Below are 18,327 nucleotides of genomic sequence, written 5' to 3'. Positions count from 1 at the left end.
CAAGCATCCTCTAATACCCCATAACCAGGATACAAAGGTCACATCAATAGGATACAGCATCAGTATGCAGTCATGCCATGTCAAATGCTGTCAAGATCAGTGCAATATTTATATAAAGATGAATCATCAAAGAGGTATCCCACATCAAATTAATTATGTGTAATGTGGCACAAAAATGTCAGCCATATATCATATCTTTTCAGATATTACAAAATGGATTTAAGATCCAATAAGAGTTTTTAATCAGTCATTTTGAACACAGCACTGTGTTCAAGTGATACATAATTAATGATACACATTAAGGTAGTGGAAAAATACAAGCTACATTTCTGTGGTACAGTACATGGCATAGATGGCAATATTTTAGCATACAGAGCTGTAGTCACAGTAACAGTTAATTGTGTTGTGTGATATTCATTCAAAAGGGCAAGGTTTTAATGTGTGCATGTCTATACTTATAAATGCACTGCATAGCCTGTATTTAATGCCAAAATCCACACTTTGATAGTGTAGGTTTATCAAACCTGCAGTTTCAAGTTTGACTTTTTGAATGTTCACTTCAAATGTATTGCAGCATCATGTTAATTCTAAAATAAATATAGTGAATCCTTCTTGACACAACACTGAGTTTATGCAGGATGGCAGGCAGAGTCTAAATATATGAACACACAACTATTCATAATACAAATTAATTCATCACAGAAAGCAGACCACCACAACCCAGTTCTTCAGTGTATTCATGTAACAGACCCACATCTGATTGGTCCCTTTATATGTCTTTGCTGCAAGCTCAAGTGTGACTATTTTATGACCCTTTTCATTTCCCATGAATGGAAGATGGTGTGCTCAAAGTGTTCTCATGTTACAGGGCAGAGTGTCTGATGCACATCTATGATTTCTGAATCCATCTCAGAATCTGAAACAACAGGTTCATTGGTCAGGGAACTTTATTTCACAGCTGTCAAGTTACACATCACAAATCAGCATGCTTTACAACAGGCCACACACTAACACTTCCTCATGTGGCCTAAAAGCCTTGTCTTAAATACTGTATGTACTTGCAAACTGTCATAATAGTGAGACACTGGTGATTTGCACGAGGGGGTACATACAGGTCTTGTGCAAATGGCTTACCCTTTGCAATTCATCCTAATTTGAAACTGAGGCAGACCAGCAGCACAAACTCACAGTAAAGCTTCTTCAAAGTAACATTTATCACAGTTCAAACACTGCACTTCCTGGATGTATTTTATCCATTTCCATATATTTGTCTGTTCGTGGTAAATGCTAAACTGCCAGAGAAAAGAGCTTGTTTGTACATGTCTGCAGTTAAGAAAAATAGCTGCCTCCCCCTGCTGGCCAAATGTGAGATTATCTGTAACTGATTATCTGTCTTATACACAGAACCAACCAACCTGTTATTGGGCTATTCTTGTGGAAAATCTTTGTTAGGACAAACATGTGTGTACAAATTGCAAAAATAACACTAATGACTTATTTTTTTTATTATTAATATAGCTCATTTAACTCGAATGCAAGAAAACCTCATTCTAGGGATCACTGCTACCACGTGAAAAATCCACTTTTCATTTAAACAGATTTGTTTGTGTATATACAATTAGTGACTAAAATATCACTGATTAACAACAAAAACTATATTTCCATTTTGTATGATTTTCATACATTCTCTCTATCATAATACCCATTTAGTTGCAAAAAACCGACGGGAATTAAAAAAAAAAATCTACATGGTGAGAGCCACTTTGTCGATGAACTTGGCCAGTTTGATGTCTTTTTTCGACAACCCTCCACAGTCGTGTGTTGTCAAGGTTATCTGGACCTGAAAAAGGAAGGGAAAGTGGATGGAATTATGAAAAGCAAAATTGTGTAGTTTTGGTAAAATCACATTTCTGGATGGAATGACACCAAGAAAAGTAAAAAAAAAAAAAAAAGTTCACATTCGTCACAACTCATCTGACAATAATCATTTATCATAATAAATTTATTAGGCAATGGTACAGTTGCAAATTGCAGTATTTTCCCATGAAAATGAAGAAGTCCTGTGACCAAAAGGTAGAAATAAAAAGATAAGAAAAACAATGTGACAGTCGCATGAATGAGCATGTCTCAGACACTTAGCTAGTGGTAACATTTCTCACTGCAATGTGCACCTGCAGAGATGTTTTACTTTACAATAAGAGCACATGTGAACGTGAAGGCGTACCATTACCTTGTTATAAACATTGAACCACTCGGGATGATGGTTCATCTTCTCTGCTTGCAAAGCCACGCGGGACATGAAGCCAAAAGCCTTTTGGAAAATAAAACAGACAAAATGAATTCTCTCGGTGCAGCTTACAGTGCTGGGGAACAGCAGTTACTCACATTCGGATGCAGCCATTTACTCACTAAACCTGACTCAAACTGCTTTGCGGAGGGGTAGTAGAAGTGAGACACACTATATGGACAAAAGTATTCAGACGCCTGACCATTACACCAACAGGGACTGTAATGACATTGTATTCAAATACATGTACTTTGATGTGGAGTTGGTCCCCCTTTTGCAGCTATAACAGCTGCCACTCTTCTTGGAAGGCTTTCCACAAGATTTTGGAGTGTTTCTCTGGGAATTTGTACCCATTCCTTCTGTAGACCGCTTATGAGGTCAGGCACTGATGTCGGACGAGGAGGCCTGGCTCGCAATCTCCGTTCCAGTTCATCCTAAAGGTGCTTGATGGGGTTGAGGTCAGGGCTCTGTGCGGGCCAGTCAAGTTCTTCCACACTGAACTCATCAAACCATGTCTTTATAGTCTTTGCTTTGTGCACTGGGGCACAGTCATGTTGGAATAGAAAAGGGCCTTCCCCAAACTGTTGCCACAAAGTTGGAAGCATAGCATTGTCCAAAATGTCTTGGTATGCTGAAGCATTAAGATTGCCCTTCACTGGAGATAAGCGGCCGAGCCCAAACCCTGAAAAACAGGTGTGGCCAAATACTTTTGTTCATATAGTGTACTTGCTTCTAAAAGTGCCCTCTGAGTGCTGAGTTCTGAGTGCGGGTCTGAGTTCATGTTTGCAGGACAGGAAAAACCCAGCTCAGATGTGTGGACATTTTCTGTCCAATCAACGGCGATTCAGGAGCGATTATGTCATCTCTATCATTCACAGAAAGGAGTAAAATCCCTCAGCCCAGTACGCCAACACCATAATGAAGACTGCAATTTCCTACTGCAATCTCAATTAAGCCTTTGATTACTTCCTCAGTTAATTGAATCAACAGTGACACCATTGTTTATGCATCATCTCTGGGCTCAATTCATAGCTCCATCTACCCTCTGCCATTATCGAGCAGAATTACTCCGAGATGAAATTACACTGGGGCTTTAAAGTATTTGGGCTAATATATGGTTGGATTTATTTTTTGCCCCAAACAAAGTCCTAGCATCAGTGATTCTGTCTGATTGGTTTAAAAGCAAATCCTCTCCTAACTGGCATATTCATGAAATGTGACTCTGCCACCAATTGCAGACTTGAGTCTGCTTCTTCTCAACTTTCACTACAAATGACAGCCATTATTAAAGACCAAGTGAAGTAAATTACTGTTAAATCCCTCAGTTCTACAAAACTCTCTCTTGCAGATCTGCAGCCACATGTACTGCATTCATACTGACACACACACAGCAGTCTTTCTACTGCTCTCTCCACAGATAGACGTCTGCTTTTTCAGCCACATATTGTCGCCTCCTACTGGACACCTCATTATTATTACATTACATTTTTGATTAGCTCAGCAAATGCACTTACCCAAAATGATTTACATTTATGACAGTTATGACTATAACTGTTATGACTAGCATCCATTACATGACATCTAGTCTACTGAGTGGCAGAGAGCATCACTCCAAATGAGTCAGTAACCAGCTCTTCTCCAATGCAAGTATGTGTGGTAACGTGAACATTCAGGGCTAAAGTGGCCAGTATGTAGTGTCCACTATGAGGGCCTGCCATTGTAATTCCGGGAGCAAAGCACAGACTGAATGGCCTTCGATGGCCACATGATAATGGTGTCAGGTCTGCACCTGTTTGGCAGTGACAGCCTTGATGCAGGTGAAGGCTGGACCAGCAAATGATGAATGGACAGGTGACATTTGGACAGACGGGAGATGCATAGTGGCTCACCTGATTGAAGGTTTTAAAGTCCAGTTCCTTGTAGAGCGCATCCCGGCCCTCCACTTCCACCCAGCCCGTGGCCTTCAGCTCCATCAGCAGTGCCTCCCTCTCTGCTGGGGCCAGCCAATGCGAGTCTGAGGCCTGGGGGAGGGAGGGGGAGGGGGGGGGGGGAGAGAGAGAGAAGCACAGCTTGATTTTAACCCAATCCTCTCAAATATTCTGTAAAGCTGGCTCACTCATTTGTACTGCTGAGCCAACAACATGCTGGAAAACTTCCTGTGACTATTACTGCATTTCAGCCTTAGGGGCACACAATCAAACAAAATAGCCACAATCAGCTGTTATTCTTGACATGCAACTTCAGTTAAAATAAGAAATTCTGGTCCTTGCTGACATGATTGCATCACGCAATTTCTACAGATTTGTCAGCTGCACGTTCATGCTGCGAATCTCCCGTTCTAAGACATCCCAAAGGTGTTCTATTGGATTCAGATCTGGTGACTGGGAAGGCCAATGAAGAACACTGAACTTATTGTCATGTTCATGAAACCAGTTTGAGATGACTTTTGCTTTGTGACATGGTGCATTATCATGCTGGAAGTAGCCATTAGAAGATGGGTAAATTGTGGCCATGAAGGGATGCACATGGTCAGCAACAATACTCAAATAGGCTGTGGCATTCAAGCAATGATTGATTGGTATTAATGGGCTCAAAGTGTGCCAAGAAAACATTCCCCACACCATTACACCACCACCACCAGCCTGGACTGTTGACAGAAGGCATGTTGGGTCCATGGATTCATGCTGCTGGCACCAAATTCCAACCCTACCATCTGTGTGCCTCAGCAGAAATTGAGATTCTTCAGACTAGGCTATGTTTTTCCAGTCTTCATCTGTCCAGTTTTGGTGAGCCTGTGCCCACTGCAGCCTCAGCTTTCTGTTCGTGGCTGACAGAAGTGGAACCCAATGTGGTCTTCTGCTGTTGTAGCCCATCCGCCTCAAGGTTTGACATGTTGTGCATTGTGAGATGCTTCTCTGCTCATCACAATTGTACAGAGTGGTTATCTGAGTTACTGTAGCCTTTCTGTCAGCTCGAACCAGTCTGGCCATTCTCCATTGACCTCTCTCATCAACAAGGTGTTTCTGTCTGCAGAACTGCCGCTCACTGGATGTTTTTTGTTTTTGGCACCATTCTAAGTAAACTCTAAAGACTGTTGTGTGTGAAAATCCCACGAGATCAGCAGTTACAGAAATATTCAAACCAGCCCGTCTGGCACCAACAATCATGCCACGGTCGAAATTACTGAGCTCACATTTTTGCCCCATTCTAATGGTTGATGTGAACTTTAACTGAAGCTCCTGACCTGTATCTGCATGATTTTAAGCATTGCACTGCTGCCACACAATTAGCTGATTAGCTCGATAATTGCATGGATGAGTAGGTGTACAGGCGGTCCTAATAAATTGCTCAGTGAGTGTATATTGTTCCAGGATTGTTTTTGGATAAAGTATGAAACAAGCCCTATATTCTTACCATGATGGTCCACTGATTGAATCACATAGTTATCACAGTAGACTTGGACTTGGTGTAGACTTGGAGGTAGGTAGGGGGGCAGTGTGTGTGTGTGTGTGTGTGTGTGATTGGGGGGGGGGGGGGGGGGGGGGGGTGTTATGGCAGCCTCAGGCATAACTATTGTGAAATATTTCCTAAAGCACCTTGCTGTTGGTTAACAGCTGGTTAACTGTTGTTTCATAAAATATATGCATAAATAGCAGTTACATGTATATTAGGCCAATACGATCTCCCTGTCGGTCAGTGATTATGGAATCCCAGGTGAAACACATTTGTAGCGTGTAGCTAAACTCTCTGCTGAATTCCTTGCTAGTTACTTATTCGCCTGTACCCTGTTCCTGTGCTCTAACTGGTTTATACGACTGCGCGGAAATTCATGCCAAATTTCAAGAGGCAAATGAAGGTTTTTTGCAAGCGTTTGATACAACGCAATTTCACATGACACGTCTCCAACAATTACGAGATTCAATGACTGTTGGGTAGATTACTGTCGCAAAAGATAGAGTTGCAATTCTAGGGTGCTCAAAGATATCCCAATTTCACTCTGCACACATGTGATCTACGACCCCGTAGCGGAGATCCATCTAGACTACATGTACTAACATAGTTTACCTAATGTCATTATAGCCATATATTTTTCTAGGTGTTTGTGGCAAACGAACACGAAGCTTACACCAACAACAAAAAATAGATCCATATAATGCATTACACAGTGCAATTACAATTACGTTAGCTAACTTCCCTCTTTCTACTTTTTATGAGATCATCAGCGACTGCAAACTTTAGGTAGTGTTTATTGGTGCATTTGTAGTCAGCGACTGAGCAAAACAGATCAAACGAAGACAACGTCAACAGAATTCTCACCATTTTAGATGAAAGTCGGGGGAGCAGTATGTTGCACAGTTTAGAAGGAGGAAACTGCTCCGTGCTGTTAGCCCTCACCCTCAGTGTAAACATTAACCACCGCATAGCACACACGGTCTGCTCTTACGGTCACGTCAGAATCGGGTATTTAGCGTGTGCGAGCATTCTGTAACTCACCCTTCAGGACCCTCGTTTTAGTTTTAGCTGCCTTGACGATTGCCTGAAAAACAATTGCGTTTGCAGCTGTATCGTTTCCACCTACCACATGTGGTTTCGCTGTGGCTTGCAGCTGTCGCGTTCCCAGTGATTGCTAACATTTTAATCTAGGTCTAGACGTGTAGCAGTTTCACGGATTCGGTTCTATGAGTGTATCGCAAATTAGTCTGATTTCCGAACATATTATTTTGAACATTTTGAAAGACATTTATTGAAAATACAAAAGCAGAAAAAACAGCTGAATACTTTTGGCATTTCAGCTGAATTAAAGTACTGCTTCGTGTCACATCTAATTTAGAAGGCAGAGAGCAGGGTAGTGCCCTGGCATTAGCCATTGAATGCTGTCTGTTCACAATAACAAATGGGATATACTATTAGAATAAGGTCATATGTAAATAGATCAGTGAATATTGTAACAACTATTGAGTGTTTTCCAAATGCTGAATCTATCATACCAGTTTTAGTGTGAATATCCCAGACACCTCCTAAAGTCAGTCTGCAGCAGTATATCAGGACTGATAAAAAGTATTTTTAAAAGAATAAACCACAGGCAGGATATCCATGTAAAGTTTATTACACGACTATTATATGCATGCAAGAAAAAAGAACAAAATACATTTAAGTGTGTCTGTATAATCACATTGTAGTGACAATTGGACATCATTTTTAAAATAAAATCAAATTAAAATGACAAATAGAGATATGTAGGTATATGATCCAGTGTTTCTGCAGAAACATTTAAGCATCATACATTGCTGTCAATGACATCCCCATCCCACCCTTTTAGGGTCTGCCTCTCATTTGCCCACCATTTTCCTTTTCTTGTGTGTGTTGACATCATGGAAAGAAGCTCTTACTTCCAGGCATTAAAGCTACACGCAGAGGTTTCCATCTGTCAACAAGCCATTAACAAATAAGCACACACACACACCTACATTCATAAAACTGAAGTTTGTCAATGAGGAATGTCTATTTTGGACTGCTGCTGCTGCTTCTTAAGTAAACCTAGGCATAAAATATTTACAGTGCAGACAGTGACCATAACCAGCTACCTCAGGAAATCCAGTTTTACAAACAAATTATTTGTTGTTGTGCTCCCATAAACATATTTGATGAGTGATCATTTTGTGTATGGCCTAGCTATTAAGGTCTGATAATACACGGATGAATATTCATTCAATGCTCAAAACAAATCAGTCTGGTAGGGACTCAATACATTACAAGTGAGCAGACCCATGGTGAGGATGGTGAGACTCATGGTTCATCCTCATGTCAGGATGAACACAGCTTACCACTTCATAACCGCATAAAGACTAGTGATAATATTATTATTAATAAAAATATATGTGCATTCTATACAAGTATATACATGTATCAAACATGACAAACTGAACGGCATTACAAAAAGCAGGTTAATATGAATGTAAAATTGAATGAAAAAGGTGGATTACATTCTAGTCTATGTATTAAGTTGAAGGGGGGAGGGGGTTAATTCAGTTTTTTTTTTTTTTTTTGGTTTGTTTGGAAACCTCTTGAAAATGGAAAATGACTAAGAACTGTACTGATGCCTTTAAGGTGATCTTAAATAATATAGTGTTCATTCATGAGACAATGTTCACCATTACATTAAAATATTCAGTAAAACTTCACAAAAAAGATATCATGTGAGCTGAAGTGTTTAACTGATTTTTGTCCAGCTATTTTGATCTTTTTCTCTAAGACAATACAATTTAAAAGAAGCAGACTATACTCATTCTTTGGTTGAAGGCAAACAGGCAGAATGTAGATTGGACTATGAAAACAGATGGATAAAAATATTTCTGTCACTTTTCAATGAGCATTTCAAATTATTTCATTATAAAGTCTGATTTTATTCACAATACTGTTAACCCCTGATATAGATCAAAGAAAAAATAATAGTGTTACGAGTTGTTTCAGGAGACAGCCCAAAGTAATGTACAAAGCTTTTAACATCCAGGATGAGATTATTAATAAACATAATAATAATGATACAGGACAAAAAGTAATAATGTACATCAGGAAAAATATATTGCACTCAAAAGTAATGCCACAGGACTGTAACAGAGTGAAAATCGTACCATAGTGAAATCTATTGCGCATATGCTTATGATTTTTTGATTGATGATTTGTAATTGTTATAAATGCAGTTATCCAACTTCAACTTCATAGTTTATCAAAAGTGTGGGAGAAACAAGCTGTGGTTTTGATCTAATTTACAAAACAACAAAGGGTTTTAGCATGAACAAAACACCACAGTACCTTTATTCACACCAACACACATGAACAAACAGGCTACATATCACTGCAGCATGTGATGAATATTCAAAGAATCTAAAGTGAAATAAGGGGGTTTGAGGAACCCAACAAATTATAATTACAAGCTTTCTTTAAATAAATGTAAGCAGACCTTTTTAAATTTGTCCTCCCTTGACTTACAACACCTTTGAAACCTAGTGTGGCTCCTCATTAACCACTAACCCCTGGTGAGTGGATTTAAATGTGTGAAATAAGCAATAATTGTGACAGCTGTCACATATAATGATGTTCCCTGTTATATATTTCTTTGTTAGGAGTACCTATAGTATCAGACCAGTAATACTTTACAGTACTCCTATGAAAGTGACCTGTCTCTAGAGCAGGCATTACCATTAACAGCCTTCATGGGGAGAAAATCTAATAATATCATTCTCTAGAACAAAGCTTCACTTTGTGTATGTACAGCTATGTTGTCTCTCTCCTCTGATTTCTAGAATTGAAATTCATCAAGGCTTATGTGAGCACAGATGTACTAACATGTGTATTTAAAAAAACACTTTTTATTAAGGGATTATGGTTGCTATTATGTAAATGTAAAAATGTAACGAACAATCAATTCAGACAAGACACAGCAAACAATGAAATTAGGTATTAAATACATAAATGACATGTTTTTTAGATAATAGTTAAAATGGATAAGTAGTAAGTCCTGTGGCAATATGCTTCCAATGCAAAATAACTTTTTTCTTTTTTTTTTACACAACATGTTTCATGTGTACTCATATGAAAACCTGACTTGACTGAGGCAGACATACAGTGGAAGTACATGCCAATCAAATAATAACTCCTCCTTTCTTGCTCCACAAGGTTCAGTAATATAACAGCACTCTCCCTAGCCCACAGCTCTTTCACTCCAGTTTTTGCTCCTGCTAACTGATGCAGTAAACAGAAAAGCAGGATCTACTGGTTCGGGTCCTTCTCCTCCCCGGAGGCACCACACAGGCCTCGCTTCTGCATCACGTTGTAGGGGAATGCCGCCCCGCTGCAGGTGCCATAGCCCAGTTTGTTGAGACGCGAGAGGTTCTTGATGCTGCCAGGGGGTCGCCCTGGGCTCACCTTGTACCCTGCAGCCTTGGTCGTACCCAGAGGCCTCCCTGGACTGGTTTTGAACCCCGCTGCCTTGGTAGTCCCCAGAGGCCGACCGGTGCTGGTCCTGTAGCCTGCGGACTTGGTGGTTCCAGAGGGCCGCCCCCTCCTCCCGGAACGCCCCGGAACTTTCTTTTTCTTGGTGTCCTCGGACTGCTCTGGGTTTTTCACACCCACGCTCTGGGGGTGCGACTCACTGCGGGCATCCTGCCTTTGACAGGACATGGGTTTGAGGGGGTTCTGTGGCAGAGGGGGCAGGGGTGGTAGTGAAAGCTGTAACGGGGGTGGAGGGGCTGGTGGGTAGAACTTGGACTGTGAGGTACACAGGTCATAATGACTGGTGGGATGAACATTATCTTCCGCGAGGCAGGATGCCCTACCACTCATGCAGTACTCGTTATTACCGGAAACTTGGCGCATCATTTTCCTCTGAAAAAGCAAAACACATTAGAACAGCTGTCAACTGAGGTGCAGGTGCCTCAACAAAGCAGAGACCCACATTTTCATTGAGATTAGGCTCCTGAGTAGTCAGGAGCAGTGCAGACAACTGTTTGTACAGCTTGTAGACTGTACAGTACAGTTGTATAGCTGTACAATACTAACAAGGAGCATCACCTCAACTGTCAAACTACACAGCATACATATAATATCTAATCTATATCCTCAAAATAGCCTACATTAATAATATCTATTCGTTTATAAGAATAAAAATACACGTGAAGGCTGAAGTAAATCTTATAACAATGCGAGGTACAAATTAATTGTACTTCAACTGGATACAACAGTAAGGCCAACGTCAATTAACGGAAGGCAGGGTAGTAATATAAACATTCACACGGAACCTCGAAATGCCTGGGGAACCTTATTGCTCCACACTGTGCATGGGGCACACACTAACTAATAAAACAAAATATAACACACATAAATAAAACACTGAAATTTGTTCAACTTAGATCTCTACCACATGTCGGTAATTTAAAATACGCATACTGTACACTGAAGAGATTGCTAACGTCCAGCTAGCTTGTGGGGGCACTGCTTGTTAGCAAGCTAACTGTGCGATAGCACAGACACAGACATATTCGGCCTAGCCTCGCTCAACCCGTCCTTACATTTTTAATACTGTAATTTATTCAACAGATCGTATAGCTCTTAAACGGTTTTGTATTTTTTTCGTCCTCCAACCGTTAAAGCCAAACGGGTCTGGTTTCGTCATTGCCACACTATGAAAATCAAATGGCCCGATGAAAGTCAATCACCACATCTGCACAAAGATGCTTGCCGGCTAAAAAGAGCAAGCATTGTAACACAGACCTTGCATAATACACCATTCAAAAACACACAAACACAGAATGACCATACCTCAATTGTTTGTGGATCATGGAATGTAAATGGTTAAATATAAAAACGACATATCTCCCATCCTTTAAATCCTAAAGCAGAGTCATCGTTTTTGCAGCGGACAGTAAGCGACTGACGGACTAATTTAGCCTAGGTGCTGCGTCTTCAGAAAACCAGAATAACTAAGATGCTAGTTCGATTTTCAGGTTTGTGTTTTTCCTGTAGCATTGAGCTTTAGATGAGAAGGGCAGCCATTTCCATTAAAAATTAATAAAGCAGCAGGGAAGCAGGATGGAATACTGCGCAAGCGCGTTCGCCCAGCTGGGAATTGCGGCAGCACCAGATTAAATAAACGCTAAAATTTTCATAAACTTCGAGCCGCTTCTTTATCCTCAGTACCCAGGACGCATAAAGAAAAACCGAGACGTTGCTATATCACGCTGTTGCAGATCTATTTCCGTGACGTTCTAGCGTTTGAATTCTCCTAAAACTAAAGCTCGGTAAGCAGACCTGTGCTGGCTCCACAAACGCCTGCCACAATCATTTAGACTGTAGGCGAGACAATGTGACATTCTGCATTAACTGCCTAAAATCAGTATTGACGTCAGTGCAATCGAACCAGCCAACTCTAATTTCCTGGTGCTGTAGAGGGGCAGATGTGTAATTCTTATTACATATTATGACCCAAGAAAAGTGGGAACGTTATAACAATTTATTCCCTTCCTTGACTAAACTGCGGTGCGTGGAAACTAGAAGTGGAGCTCTGACACACCCAACTGGCCTGTAACTTTAAGAAAACTCGAATATGATCTACTATGAATGATTCATGCATGAAAAACGTTTCAAATGCCCGTTGAACGGCTTCTTGACAAGAGTTGCAGGTGCAGATCTTAAATTATATTGATAGCATTTATTGAACCCTATCCTTGTTACACTATAGACAACCAATTCTTGACTAAACGTATGATGAAGACTATTTATTTTTCTAAATTTGACACATTGAGGTATTCTCCAAAAATTAATAAAGAGAGTTTAATAGTACCTGACAAAATTTAACTGAATTACATTACATTTAACTGAAATAACTTCAAACACGGAGTTGTACATGAAAAGAAAAACAATCAGACTGACGCCACGACTATAAGTCTTGCTCAAGGTTGCAGTCTTTTCCAGATGTCTGTACCTGACAGAGCTGTAGTATGTGGAGCTCATAGGCAAGACCAAAACACAATAGATCTCAGATAATTGTCTGACTAAGATGGAGAGATTTACACAAATCTGAAGTTCTAAAATACAAATGTATATGTACAGTATGTAAAACAATAAATTATATACTTCATTGAGAGCAGTGACTGATATGAAACCTTTAGCTATCAGTGACAGTGAAGATATAATTACAATTATGTTAAATTACATACAAATACATAAAAAATAAAGGATAGTTTCTATTAGACTCCAGTAGACAGTAAAATAAAACAGTCTACATTTCAGGGTATTTTAAAATATCAAATGGTATTAAGGCAAAACAATAAGATATGCACAAGTTATTTGTAGTTACAAGGTAAAAAATATTAGACTCAATGTTTCTACTTGTTATTCTACACAGTAAAATCCACAGTTATGAAAATTACAGCTGACCCCTTTTCCCCCAAAGACAGTATTTATGCCAAGAAAGGCATGGATCCTCCTGTAGGTGCCGCAGTGAGAATTTGGTTAATTTGATAGCTTTTTGGCTGCTTTACTTAAATATTTTTTCCTTCTAGCAAATAAAATATACTTTTAACTGTCACTTTAGTAGCACAGTATGCCAAGCATGTATCTGTGGCAAGCTAGTTAGCTATAGGCGTGTTCCTCTAAATTATCTTTGAAATTGCCTTTGTAACCAATACCAATCCCCGAGATTTCTTTCTTTCAGATTTTCTTTCAGATTTCTGTAAAAGTGTATCTTCTTCGGTGAGACTTAACACATCCATTTTGACGCCGAGCATCTTTTATCTGCTTCCATGAAACTCTGATGTACTGATTACATTGTTTTTTACAGTAGTGATTACAATTTTTACATCATTCAATCACATTTCAGTTACATGCAATTATTCTAAAGATAATATTGTGTGAAATCACTTGGGCTGAAAAGATTTTATCTATATCAACACAAAAGGGCCTTCTCCAGCATTTATTTCAAATCTACATATTTGTGAAGTATTTTATAGTGTAAATATTTTTATAAAATATTTAAACAAAACACCAAAAGGTAGCAAGTACTTAAAAGCCAGGTGGTAAACATTTCCACTACATTTATTAACTTAACAAAACAAAATGAAAATGAAGTTTTTTTTTTTAAATTACAATACAATATTATTACAGAGAATTAATTCACTTTAAGTGTAACATGCAACCAACACCGGAAGTATGATGTAGAGGTTTGGATGAATGGCTGGCCTGTCTGACCGTACCACTTACAATTTTCATAGATAACGGATATATCAATTGCCACAGGCCTACCACAGATTCGTAAAAAAATGCCCACAGTAATACTGACATTTTTAAAAAGCACAGCTTATGGAATTATGCCCCCTAAGATTTCCATATTTTACGTTCTTATTCAGAGGAAGCTTATGCACATTCTTAAAGTAGTCAACTTGTGAAAAGTTCATCCAAAAGTGAGAAAATATTTACACAAATTCAGCAAAAAATTGACAGTTAATGAAATCCTCAGTGTTTTAACAGAGTAAAAAAGTTATCCTAGTTATCAACATTCAGTTTCACACAGCATTAACCCCTTGTTTAATTGTGTATAAAATGAAGCAGCTATTACCAGCTATGACTATATGACGATTAGCTCTCTGCAAAGTTAATAAAAGCTGTGATATATATATATATACATACACACATTGTACATACTGCATGTATATATATAAATATACAGGTATACCTCAGTTAAAGCCTGAGAATGAAGCTCCTTTGTAACAAACAGGTTTTCATAATTAAGTATTATGTATTAAAAATCTCTTGGAAAGCAATTCAAACCATTGCTAATGCAGGGTGAATCACAGTTCTCAACTCCCTTTACCACAGCTCACTAATGGCAGTAATGAAAATAACCGTTTCCTCCACATCGTTTTGTAATGTGAATGCAAGTGGATTTCAAAGGCAAAAAATGTAAAATGATGAAATGTAAATTAATTGCTGTTGACACAAAAAACCCAGATTGTAAGGAGGGCAGAGGTGGGAAATGCATAAAGTAAAGTCATTTAGGTTAGCACAGCTAACATTAAAATCCATTTTAAACCAAGGAGAAAAGGTGAAGTCTTTGCAGCAGAATGCAAGCGACATTAAGAGCTGGAGCCAAGGACAGTGGCTAGTTCTGAGCCACTCACAGTAGTGCTAGTTCTGAGAGGAGTGCATGTTTATGCATCTTAGCTAATGTAGGTTCAATACATGCTAGTAAACTTAATAAGTAAACGTTTACTTTATGTTTAAAGTGCATCCCTATACACCATTATCTAGATCTATAAATTTGACAAGAAAATGACCATATGGAATGCATTTATTTAATTAACTGAGGTATACCTATACGTGTATCAGAGCATGTTTTTCTAATGTCTTGGTGTTGCATGGTTTTTCCTTGTAGTGCAGCAATGTGTTTATGACAGTCGAAAGCAGTTATGAAAGTAACGGATGTACAGTCCAGTTGGGCGTCTTTGGGTTAGGCAGGGTGGAAGGTATGTTTGACCACATCACCTACAGGATGACAAGTGACAGCCGTGCAGGCCCCGTCCTTCAGGGGCTGTCGGACCCAAACAGGATGAGTACCTCGTGGCATACGATGAAGGTAAAGAAGTAAACACAGAGGTCGGTGAAAACGTCACCCATCTTGCTGTATGTGTCCATAGAGCGGTTGATAACTTCGGCCGGGATTCCGGACAGCAGCAGGGCGGCGGTCAGCACTGTGGTCTTTGTCTTCTTCTCGCCCTGCGTGAACAGAGTGCATAAAGCCTCAAAAGAGAATACAGACTCATTCTGTCGACCCCATGGTGCCCCTGATCGGTCATAAACGGAGCTAGGTCAGTCTCACTTCTGTCCTCGGGTTTTCACGTTTACCATGTCTTTTCCAACATTTACATTACATTTAATCATTTAGCAGATTTATCCAAAGCGACGTACAAAAGTGCATATAGTAGGCAAACAGGCACAAGACAGCAGGGCAACTCATCTCCAGTACAGGAGAGCTGCAGTCCAGCAGGCTTTCTAACAACCTTTAAACCTCTCAGAACAGGGGAGTGATGCTTAATTGGCTCTGCTATTTGACAGGATATTCAAGCAGGTGGCAGGATTGAAGCTCTGTAAAAAATAAATACTGTACTTGCTGATGTGTTGAAATAAAGTGGTTTCACAGAAACAGACTGGGACTTTATGTCCATCCTGTATGAAGCATTATTTATTTTGTGTTGTGAATCAAGTACAGAAATGTGCTACTCCTTTATCGCCTCTAATAAAGATATCCCTTCCACTGCTACACTACTGTTCTGTGTCAGTGAGTTAGTCTGGGTAATACCTGAGCAAACACAGGGATTCAAAACATGTACTACTGCAGCGACTCACCTTTGGAAAATATTTGTAGGACCCCATGTAGGCCAGCTGGAGGGTAAGAAACGGAGCAAATATGGACTGAAAATAAGAGGAAAGAGCATCTTTAACAGTACTGCCGCATGACCCAAACATTGTCTTATTTCAGTGGCTGCCAACAAAGAAGGTAGACAATGCCTAATGCCTGAAGTAAACCTAAAATGAGTGTCCGTAACCCACCAGGTACATGCACACGAACACACGGACGATGATGGCGAGAACGACACTGCCGATGAGCCGGAAGAGGCGAAAAGCGTCCAGCTCCTCTGCACCTGAGCTGCTCTCCTGTGCAGGCTTCTCACTGGCCAGCTGCTCGCGTAACCTCATGGCCTCGTCGAAGCGGGACAGGTACTGCTGAAGCCCCCCGTGGCCATCCGCTGGCTGTTCTCCCCGTGACCTCTGTCTGAGCTCAGCTGCGCCCCCCTCCTCCGTGAGGCTCCCCAGAGCCTCCCTGCTCTCCGGCACAGGTGAACACTTCCTCTCTGTGCTTTCCACCTCACTGGAGAGAGGGGACTGTCTCTTGGAAGGGACTGAAGACAGCCAGGTCTCAGGTTTCTCCAGGTCCAGATGGATTCTGGGCTCAGCCACACTTTTTTCAACCTCTGGTGGAGAAGACAAAAACAAAGCTAGCAACACTGCTCCTTCAATCTGTGTTCTTGATTAGGATACATTCAACCTTCTATAGACATAAGTCAAATTGCTAAATATTTTCTTAATTTCTTTACAGAGGTGTATTATGTTGCTGTGCCTATATTTTCAGTGAATACTTTAAAAAGTACAGAGAGCTTTGCATCAAAATACCAAATATTCTTACTAACCCATGCCAAAGAACGCAGAACACCGTTACATGAGCAGTAGCATTTGACTGTTAACAAGAGTACAAATGCTTGCTTGCCATCTGCCAAGCACGTCGTGAATAGCAAGTTCTCGTTTTAGCTAAGGTTAGCTTCATAGCTAGCTAGCCATCTAGTTACAGTCACTAAAAACTAACACATGCTTTAGCTAGCGTGATAACTTACTTGTGCTCACTTGTCATGGTGACAGTTAGACATCCAGCCAATTAAATGATAACACCTAGTCAGCAAGCTATGGAGGCTAGCTAACGTTAACTAACCAGCTAGCGACGCATCAGTATTTCCACGCGAAATACTCTACGTTAGCTAGCTAGACTACCGCTTAGATATCGCCCCCTGCACCCAGTGGCTACGGACACTCGATTAGCCAGCTAGCTAGCCAGAATAAATGTTATTTCGTGCTATACACGATCTGTTGCGGCAAATGAATAGAGCCCAATACTCACCGCTGTCTACACTGTCCTTTTTACTGCCGCTAAACCCCATTATCCGGTTCATTCTGTCTTCAGAGTTCATCAGCAATTTTCGCCTCCGGATTTCTGCCCTTCTTTTTGATGCAGAGATAGTGCTCTTTTCTTCGGAACTGTTTTGAGTCTCTCCAGTGTTTTCCATTTTCTAAGAAATATACAATTACCTAAATGAACGAAATATAGGCTACTCAGTACACATTCACAAGCGCAGCTGTTGCAATATCAGCCAGGCAACCTGAAGCGGACGCACTTTAATGACCTCATTCTTGAGACTGCCCCCCCACCCCCCGTCGTTTGTGTTGTGTAGGCGCTTCTGCCCTTAATAGCTGATCCAGGATCAGAATCTAAATCTTACTTCAGATGGTTGGAATTATGATTAGGGATGAGCAGACTGATGCTAGATCTGCTGTCAAGGACACAAAGTACCCAGCCCTCCTTTGTCTTTTCACAAAGACCATTTGCATCATGGATGGCAGCCTCAAGCCGCTCTGTTTATTGGCTGTGATCTTGCAAAAATGCTGAAAATGTGTAGGGTGGACATCATTATCACATTATTCATTTGGCACATTACACCTAGACAGGGAAATTGATGTAGCATAATGCATTACAGCAATCATTTATCTCACTCAAGACAACACAATCGTTTCCAATGAGACTCGGGCCTATAAGCGCCTTGTCAGGTATTTTACCTTTCTGACTAAATGCAAAGAAAGGTCTCTCCTCGCTCAATCAGCAGATGAAAGCTCTGTTTTAGCCAATTCATCTGAGAACCAATTCCTCTGGCATGCAGGTC

The 18,327-nt window shown here is 40.3% G+C and overlaps 3 protein-coding genes across 3 annotated transcripts; all 3 read right to left on the bottom strand.

Annotated features, from left to right (window-relative positions):
- Window positions 1-1,729: 1,729 nt before the first annotated feature.
- On the bottom strand, window positions 1,730-6,742 carry LOC118791446 (pterin-4-alpha-carbinolamine dehydratase 2-like). The gene is made up of 4 exons (XM_036548806.1): window positions 6,605-6,742; window positions 4,177-4,308; window positions 2,231-2,311; window positions 1,730-1,840 (listed from the first exon to the last, which is right to left on the bottom strand). The coding sequence occupies exons 1-4, from the start codon at window positions 6,707-6,709 to the stop codon at window positions 1,745-1,747; spliced, it is 414 nt and encodes a 137-aa protein (XP_036404699.1). The 5' UTR covers window positions 6,710-6,742; the 3' UTR covers window positions 1,730-1,744.
- Window positions 6,743-8,897: 2,155 nt separating this feature from the next.
- Window positions 8,898-12,110, bottom strand: LOC118791348 (UPF0461 protein C5orf24 homolog). Its single transcript, XM_036548670.1, has 2 exons — window positions 11,606-12,110; window positions 8,898-10,672 (listed from the first exon to the last, which is right to left on the bottom strand). The coding sequence occupies exon 2, from the start codon at window positions 10,664-10,666 to the stop codon at window positions 10,058-10,060; it is 609 nt and encodes a 202-aa protein (XP_036404563.1). The 5' UTR covers window positions 10,667-10,672; window positions 11,606-12,110; the 3' UTR covers window positions 8,898-10,057.
- Window positions 12,111-14,783: 2,673 nt separating this feature from the next.
- Window positions 14,784-17,770, bottom strand: LOC118791493 (calcium signal-modulating cyclophilin ligand-like). Its single transcript, XM_036548868.1, has 4 exons — window positions 17,511-17,770; window positions 16,391-16,812; window positions 16,187-16,252; window positions 14,784-15,556 (listed from the first exon to the last, which is right to left on the bottom strand). Exons 1-4 carry the CDS (start codon window positions 17,674-17,676, stop codon window positions 15,365-15,367), a joined length of 846 nt encoding a protein of 281 aa, XP_036404761.1. The 5' UTR covers window positions 17,677-17,770; the 3' UTR covers window positions 14,784-15,364.
- Window positions 17,771-18,327: the final 557 nt, after the last annotated feature.

The sequence above is a fragment of the Megalops cyprinoides genome, chromosome 16, assembly GCF_013368585.1.
Source record: "Megalops cyprinoides isolate fMegCyp1 chromosome 16, fMegCyp1.pri, whole genome shotgun sequence".
Lineage (NCBI taxonomy): Eukaryota > Metazoa > Chordata > Actinopteri > Elopiformes > Megalopidae > Megalops > Megalops cyprinoides.
Note: the sequence above shows the minus strand (reverse complement) of the source record. Positions and strands in the feature narration are given on the sequence as shown.